This window comes from Pezoporus flaviventris, unplaced genomic scaffold (genome assembly GCF_033815535.1).
Source record: "Pezoporus flaviventris isolate CSIRO_AGI_PZ_B2104156 unplaced genomic scaffold, CSIRO_AGI_Pfla_v1 ptg000007l, whole genome shotgun sequence".
Taxonomy (NCBI): domain Eukaryota; kingdom Metazoa; phylum Chordata; class Aves; order Psittaciformes; family Psittacidae; genus Pezoporus; species Pezoporus flaviventris.
In genome coordinates, this window is record NW_026892555.1 from 966,198 (window position 1) to 974,828 (window position 8,631).

The following is an 8,631-nucleotide window of genomic DNA, read 5'->3' on the forward strand; positions in this document are numbered from 1 at the left end:
CTACCTATTGGAATGTCCACTTCACCTTCAACTCTCATGGAGCCCATGAGGAAAACCCATGCAAGGTAGACGTGTCATGCTGATATGGCTGGAGGTGGGACTCAAGAGTGTGTACCGGTTTGAATACCCTCATGAATATGGGTCTGCAAACACATCCCTGGAATCATAGAACCATAGAATCAAATAGATTGGAAAAGACCTTTAAGATCATCAAGTCAAACCATTACCCCAGGACTGCCAAGTCCAAGCTTAGGTTGGAATAGACCTTTATAGGTTGGAAAAGGACCTTTGCAATAGGTTGGAAAAGACCTTTGAGATCATCAAGTCAAACCATTACCCCAGGACTGCCAAGTCCAAGTTTAGGTTGGAATAGACCTTTATAGGTTGGAAAAGGACCTTTGCAATAGGTTGGAAAAGACCTTTAAGATCATCAAGTCAAACCATTACCCCAGGACTGCCAAGTCCAAGTTTAGCCTATCTAAGTTCTAGATGGACAAAAGCATTTGCAGATTTGCAACTGAATGCAGGTGATGCAGATCAGGGCTGCACGTCTGTAGGGTTGCACATCTGTAGGGCTGCCCTGTAGCTGCGGAAGGGCTGCAAGGTGATGGAATAGACAAGTTCTTGGCCAGATAAAGCATAAGGAAACGAGGATTGCCTTCATGTCTAAGGATAAAATCTCTGGATGTGAATAGAATGAATACTGGGAAAAGCAAACCAAACAGGGGCAGGGAAAAATCCTTCGATAGAGCAACAACAGCACTGGATGCTGCCTGCTGCGAAGCCTCATCTTGCAAGGCCAAGGGGCTTCAAGTCTTTTTATTGCCCTTTGGAGACACATCTTTGTTCTATTTTATTCAGCCTATATTTAAACTTGTCCCTCTGTGTGTCCACTCGACCCAGTGATGCAAGAGTCTGCCAATTCCTTTGAATCCCCTGGCAGCGTCCTGTATTTGCTGGAGCAATAGTGCTTGCTGGGCTTAACTCCTAGGGACCAAAGAGCAAGAATAAGTATAAGCAATAGCCAAAGCAGCAGCAAACCAACCTTTGCAAAGGCTCCTAGTGATGACTGTGCCTTATGGCTTAATATCCTGTGAATAGATGAATATTAATACAGAAGGACATTTTGTACCCCTGGCACTGTGTGTGAAGGGCTTTTCACCTCTCCTAATCTAGGAACATATTGCAAGTGCTTTGAAGCTAAAGCCTGCCTTGGGCTCTGTTTTGGCTACAGTAGAAGCTTGCTGCTCTGGCAGTGGAGACCTGCAGTGTGATGCAGGATGCTCACAGCAGGCACCAGTGACACAAGCAGGGCAGTGGTCCCCCACCACAGTGTCTTTGCAGCTCAGAGCAGACCCTGAATGGATCCTCATGGCTGCCTGCTTGCCTTGCAGTGGTGAGATCAGTTGCTTTAACTTTGCCTGCTGCAAGAGAAGCTGCACTGCGAAAACCCCACTTCTCCCTGTGTACATCTCACAAGAGCCTCCTGTAGCCATTGGAGAGTGCTTTATGTTCCTGCCACCCTTCTCCCCCTCCTCTTCCAGCAGGAATAGCCTTAAACCTGGCTCTTCCAAGGAGTATTTTTGCATTCCATTGCCTGCCCCTTTCTGCAGCTTTTAACCTCTCTGGCACAGGGCAGTTTGTGTCATAACCAGTGTCATATTGTGCTGCTGATTGTGCTGTATAACCAGCCAGAGACCTGCCCTCCCTCCCAAGCTCCCTCCCTGGGTGAATGCTGAGCACGCAAGAAAGATGCTGTAGGCTGCAAAAAACAGAGGATCCAACTTTATTTGCTAGATTCTCACCCAGAAGGAAACCCAACCTTCCACATCCCTCTGTATCCAGACGCTGTCCCATCTGCATGGGCAATAGATGCAGGAATTCCAGCTCACATTAGCAGCCAGCATGGAAAGGCCACTGGGGACTTACTCCAGAGCTTGAACCCAGAATACAAAAGGGGCTCTGGTTTGGAACTAGGTGATCTTAAAGTCTTTTCCAACCCTAACCACTCTATCTAAGGATGGCAGTGATGGTGGTTTGATTCTGGCCAAACACAAGCTGTTTTGGAAGCAGGGAAACAGAGAACAGACGAGCAGGAAGCAGAAGCTAATGCTCTGTGCCTGCAAGTGTGGGTGTAATATCAGTGTTTGAGCAACTTCCAATCATTACGCTCTCAATGGCATTTTTCCCTCATAGACCTCAGCATTGCAAGGGGGTTTCAGGGATGCTGTCCCTATTTTAGTGAAGCAGAGAGCATTTCACCTCCAGACCAAAGTGGGCTCATCATTCTCCTGACCCCAGACTTGCAGAGGGCCCTCTGCCAAGGAATGCAACACCTTGTCAAAGCTATCTTGCAAATAGTGTTGAAAGGCCTTGGAAAAAAAATTACCTCTATGCAACGAAGACAAAGATCCCCCCCCCCACTTATTCCTTTGGTTTCCTGGCTGGTGTCTCATAGAAACAGAGAGGAAAATGGAATAAAAGTAGATTGGCTACAGAGGAAGTTGCAGGAATGGCATGAACACACAAGGATGGTGCATGGGATGTGCCCATGCTCCACTCTGCTGTTGCTTCTGCTCCACTGGATGAGCCCTGGCAATAGGAACAGATCAAATGGCAAATTCCCTGGCTCTTCCCCACTGGAGAGGGCTACAAGCTGGGCTCCCTTGTATCTGCTTCCACTCCATCTGGTTTGACAGCAGAGAGGGCATCAAAATCAATCTTACAATGGCTCCAAGGGAGAACAAAGCAAATCTCAGCTGGGACCCAATAGCTCTGTTAACCACCATGAATAAAGCTGTTTGCTTTTTCCAGAGTTGAGGGTCTGGGATAATCATTGCTTTTCCTTTCCTACTGCTGTGGAGGGACGGGGAGGAGGGCAGAGTAACAGAAGAAGTTGCTTGAAATGATCTGTAAAACATCTGGGAAGAGGAATCCAGGAGCTCTGATTGCAACCTGAGCTCAGGCGAAGGAATGCTGAGGGGTTTGGCTCTTTAGAAATACACCTATCTCAATACATGAAGGCTGAGCCCTTCTGAACTCATTCCATAGCTTATTCTAGACAGAATTGAGTGCCAGCTCTCTGCAATTGGAAGCCACACTCTGCTCAGCAGGTAGTAAAGTAGGGACTGATATCCATCTGCTGCTCTGACTGAGGAGGTGGCACCAAAAGTGGGAAGAAAATAAACCAAGCTCCTGGTGGAAGATTTCAGGGGGTTTTGAGGGCTGTGCACAGGGATTTAATAGAGGTGCATAGGCACAGGTAGTGTGGAAGCTTGAGGAGACCTAGGAAAAAAGCCAAGTCCACATCCAGTTGCATACAGCCCCTGCTGCTGGTGAGGATGATGCCAGTACACCAGTCTTGATGGCACTGCCCAGTCCATCCTGCTACGCAGAGCTGCATCTCTTCATCCACTAACACTCCCCACAGAGGAAGTATGTAGAGGGAGATGTGGGTCCTGAGGACCAGAAGCAGCTAAAGATGAGGAAAATCTGCTTAGCAGCTGGAAACTGAAATCTGAGGGGTTTAGGTCCAGGTCCTCAAGCTCTTGGCTTGAACCCACTTGAATTCACAGCACTGAAGATGGGTGAAGCCACACGTCAGCAAAGGTTATTCCTATGGGTGAAGCCACAAGAAGGTTATTCCCAAGGCATCTAAAAGTTCAGCTTGGCAGAGAGAAGGGTGTTTTGGCTGGAGCATGAGTACTTGTGGCATTACAGAGTGCACTGGAGGACTGTGCCAACAGCCATGGCCATCAGCACTAGTGCCGCAGAGCTGCATCCCACCCCATTGCTGCTCCTGTTGTCGTCAGTGCAGAGGTCGGTGTAGCAGCACGACTTGGGTTTGTTTGCCCCTATCCCATTGTAGGAGACACATTCCTCCTCACAGTTTCTGGTCACGGTGATGTTGCCAAAAAAGGGGTAACCTGGAACAGGCAGATGGGATAAGAGAGGGAAAGAAACGGTAAAGGAAGGTGCAGACATTGAAAAACACTGACTTGGTGCAATGGAGAGGAATTAAAAGTAAGGTGTTTATAGACAAATAAAGGCAAATAAGGCACTGAACTTCTCTAATCCATAGGTGCCCATAATCATCTTTGTAGGAATGGGTCCCCCACTTCTCCCTGCTGATTCCTACTTTCCCTCCTGCTCCTTCCAAGTTTATTCCAGCGTGGACAAGGGACACAATTCCCTGTCTATTTTGTTCAGGTGAAGTGTTCCTGCACAGGGTGCCCAGAGAAGCTGTGGCTGACCCATCCCTGGCAGTGTTCAAGGCCAGGTTGGACACAGGGGCTTGGAGCAAGCTGCTCTAGTGGAAGGTGTCCCTGCCCATGGTAGGGGTTGGAACTGGATGAGCTTTAAGGTCCCTTCTCACCCAGACCATTCCAGGATCCTACAATCTCTCCCCATGAGCACTCACAGCAAGCAGTGAACCTTACCTGAGTCTACAGAGTGCAACGTTGTTGTGCATACGATGGATTTCGGGGGGCAGAGGGTGACTGTTTTGCACTTAGCAATGTCCGTTGGTTCCTTGCACGTGTAACATCGTAAGGCCTGGGCTGCAGAGAGGAACAGAATGGATCTGAGACGGGTGCAACAAGTCTACAGCTTCTCTCTGTAGCTGGGACTATGTGATGGCCAGTCCTTCATCCTCCCTTGACCAAGATGCAGTGGTCTCTGAAACTAACATCTGGAGGCAATGGCAAAGTCAGAGGGGAATGACCATACCCCAGTACCAAATGTCAAGGATGGTGTTGAAAGAGCTGAGCATGATCTACCTTGAGGGTTCAGCAGCCCATAAAGAAGGGGCCTAGAGGGATCTATTGCATCCTCTTTAAGGAATGCTGTAACACAAAGCAAAGCAACTCCTTCTGTTGAGAGCAGCATTTGCCAGCACTGAAATACTGGCAGTTCTCCCATCCCTCCACCCACAGGCACAGCTTGTTTACAGGGATTTCAGCAGAACCAAGTAACCAAGAGCAGAATTTCCATTTCAGAGCTGTCTCAGAGATTCAAAGGGCTGCATGTGGCCTAAAAACCCCACTTCCATCAGGAGCCACTGCTGCTCTTTAAAAGAGGTGATGCTACAAAGCTCTTGCCGGTTGTCTGCTGACAGAGGAACACTTTTACATATGGAAGCATTGATCACAGCAGTTGCTCAGACACCTAGGTATGAGCCCTCTCCATCCGCAGCCAGCAAATAGAGAGGGTTCATATCGTTTAGAGTCGTGCTGGTGTGGCTTGATGACAGAAACCCGCCTGGTTTGGTATTTGCTATCCTTGGTAGAAACCAGCGCAGCAGATAAAGAGCCATCCAAATGTGTCCACTGCCATCTATTGGTAAAATAGCAGAGAGACGATGTTTTCTTCCACCCGTACTGCACCATCTGCTGTTAGAAAGCAACCTCTGGGACTTTGTGATAAGGAGAAGCATTTCTGAAGGCAGGCGTTTGAGCACTTTCCTTTAGGAAGAGTTTTCAGGGCTTCTACTTATCTTAGTGCCTCCTTTGGAAAATTCACCTGTGAAATAGAGCCTACGCGATGCAAAGACTTTCTTAGCCCTCTTTGTAGACACAGGAAGGACTTTTTAAGCAGTGGTGGTGTTCTTGTGACCATATCCTTTGTAAACTGGTGCAGTGGAGCCATCCCTATTTACCTGACCTGAGGACCTCGATAGATCCCTTCCAAATGACCATGAGAAGCTGCTTTATACATATAGAATATATATAGAATATATGTTTAACATATAGTGCTACATATATTTATGCAACATATGTTTGTAACATATATATGTATGTAACATACATTTTAACATATATATTTATGTAATATGTACTTTAACATATAGTGGCCACTGAGAGAGAAAACACATTGTCAGCCTGACAAGCACGTGGATGCCTGTGAGTTTGTAGGACTGGCCACCATATGGATGGATCAGTGCTTAAAGCATCTGAGAAACTGATCTGCAACTTTTGGGTTGAGCTGGCTCCCCCAAAGTCACCATTTTCATGGATGGGCAGGGCAGTGCCATGGGCTCTGGGGAGTTACTTCCAGTTAAAAGCAGGTTTAAGGAAGAAAATGGATTCCCTGGCTCTGGATGGGGCACTCAGAGGACACTGGTTTTGTAGGAAGATTGCAGTGGAAAAGCCCAAACCCACAAGGACCAGAAGAGAAGAACTGATTGTAGAAGACAGTGCTGTGTCTTGATCTGAGACCAATAATTCACCATTCATCACTATCCAACAATGCCTTCTGATCACAGACATATTCCTCAGCTGCAAGAGCTGTGCCTAGACCACCTGCCTCACATTGGATCATCTCAGGAAAGCCATTTCTGCATCCATCCCAACTCTAAAGCAACGCCTGGTGATGCCTCCCTGTTTCCATAAAGCATTTTTAGACCTGGGGATGGATAAAGCATTTTGAGACCTGCTCTGTCAGTTCCTCAGTAATCCCATTGAAGGCGCGAAAGGGTTAGAACCAGGAGAAAAAGAAACACATAATATGTAAAATATCTAGAAAAGTAGGAAAACACCGGCAGGTATTGAAATGTGGGTTTAACCAAGGGCTCATCCAGCACTTGGGTTTCCTTTAGCAACAAGTGGAAAGAAGAATGAAGGTAGGGGGTCTAATGAAAGCAATGCAGCCTGAAGAAGACACCCAACACGCTTCCATGCATAATGACTTGCAGGGTGTATGCCTTTCAGTCTTCTTCCACTTGCAGCCCTCAGAGTGATATCCATAAAGCCATGCCTCTGGATGGTGGTGTTCAATCCTGCCTAGACTACATTTCCTTTGTGATATTCCAGAGGCCCATGAAAGCAGCCTGAGGATCTCTGAGCTGCAGGTTAAAACCCACTGGGTTGGTCACCCTAAGTATGACTGTTTCAGCCCAAGGATGCAGTTGCAGTGCGTCACAAACAGATGGAGTAAGAATACAGCAATAACCAGTCCCTGCTGCCAGCTTCTTCAAGATCCAGACCCATCAGAGATCAAACCCAAACACACCCAGGGGAATTTCCAATCTCCACCTATATCCTAATGTCTAGAAATAAGTCAAAACCTTGGAGCTGGTTGTTTAATGAACCTTTCCAACGTCCTTGGAGTTATTTCTCATACCCTCACCCCTATCTATACTGAAGCCTCACCCTTTGGTTTTCAGTGCTTCCAACACTCATCTGGGTTGTTTTAGGGATAGCAGGAGCTCAGGATGATCATATCTCATCCTGTCCCTGAGGTGACAGGTTGGCAGCTTAAGTAGAGGCTGTTGGTTCAAGTTCTTGCCCATGCTCATTCTACCCTGTGCCCTGTGGCTGTCATTTACACCTTAGTTTTATAAAGCAGCGCGTTGGTCCCCTGCATCCCAGGGTATGGTGTGAGCAGGGTTGGGTGATGGTGGCCACCTGTGTGTCCAGATGATGTGCACTGCTCTCAGTCAGGCATCACAGCTCTCCCCACCAGGAATACATATCCCTTTTCCCCATTCACCCTCTCCATTGACCTTCTTAAATACATAAAGGAGTTGTTTCTCCTACCTGGGGGTTACCATTGATGCCTTTCCCCTCCCCTCCCAGGCATTTCCAGAGGGAGTCCCTGCATTACTGGGGATACAGCTGTCTTACCCAACTCCATGTATGCCAGGCCAAGCAGGAGTCCAAACAGCAGTGTCTTCATGCTGAGAGCAGATCCGTGCAGCGAGGACAGTAAAGAAGAGCAGCTCCTGGGGAGCTTTATATGTTTTCCCACCCTCTGCTACCTGTTGGTCCTGTGGGCGGATTCCCTTGGGGTGACCAGGGGAGAGCTCAGCTCCAGTCTGGATTGGGATTTGTAGAGGAACAAGTTCCCCAAGGAGGTGACATCACCGCAGTGAGCAAACTCCTACCATACATCACCTCTCCTTCAGGTTTATATCCTGGGGCTGGTCCCATGGAAAAGGAAAAACACAGCTTGCACTGCAAGGCATGGCCCCATGCCAGGGCTTGGATGGGGAATGTGACAAGGTATGTTTGTTCCTTCAAGTCTGGCTCCATGAGCCAAGAGCTGGGTTGTGTTATGCGTGTTGCACTGGGCAACAACAGTCAAGATGAAAGCGGCAGCAGGCTTGGGCTTCCACATGTGTTGGCTCAGGAACATCCAAGCCTGTGCCATGGTTTCATGGCCTGGCAGGTGGGAAGCTGGCATGGCTGCTTTTGCCCAAAGCATGCCTCCTTTCCCTAATCCAGTGCAATAACAAGTCCAACTTCTGGCTCCCAGGGAGTTAGTTAAGAACTGAGCCCTGGTGCTGAGCTGCTGGGCATGGGAGTTGCTGAAAGGTCAATGGAGAGGAGCATGGAGATAGTGCTTCCATGTATGGGATCTGGATGTGTTGTTTTCTTTCAGGTCCTGGGTCATGCTGGCAAAGCAGGGTGCTGTGCCTTCTTCTGTAAAGCATTCTGCAGCAGGGACATAAACTGAACACGGAGAAATGGATCTGTTTTCCCACCACAGTACATTCCCGATGGAAAATTTCACTTTATGTGCTTCAGGCTTAATAATTTATTTATATATTTTTAAAAATCTTATATTTGTGGAAGCAGCTTAAAAAGCTTGCAGGTAGGGAGGAATGCTTTGCTCCTCCTTTTTGACAGAGCC

The 8,631-nt window shown here is 47.8% G+C and overlaps 1 protein-coding gene across 1 annotated transcript; it reads right to left on the minus strand.

Moving 5' to 3' along the window:
- Positions 1–3,708: 3,708 nt before the first annotated feature.
- On the minus strand, positions 3,709–7,950 carry LOC133266287 (secreted Ly-6/uPAR-related protein 1-like). The gene is made up of 3 exons (XM_061447519.1): positions 7,623–7,950; positions 4,440–4,559; positions 3,709–3,926 (listed from the first exon to the last, which is right to left on the minus strand). Exons 1-3 carry the CDS (start codon positions 7,672–7,674, stop codon positions 3,715–3,717), a joined length of 384 nt encoding a protein of 127 aa, XP_061303503.1. The 5' UTR covers positions 7,675–7,950; the 3' UTR covers positions 3,709–3,714.
- Positions 7,951–8,631: the final 681 nt, after the last annotated feature.

Coding starts and splice junctions, on each gene's coding strand:
- LOC133266287 (XM_061447519.1), bottom strand. CDS start 7,674: ATGAAGACACTGCTGTTTGGACTCCTGCTTGGCCTGGCATACATGGAG. Junction 4,560..7,622: donor CCTGGCATACATGGAGTTGG/GTAAGACAGCTG, acceptor TCCTCTCTGCAG/CCCAGGCCTTACGATGTTAC. Junction 3,927..4,439: donor GTTGCACTCTGTAGACTCAG/GTAAGGTTCACT, acceptor TGCCTGTTCCAG/GTTACCCCTTTTTTGGCAAC.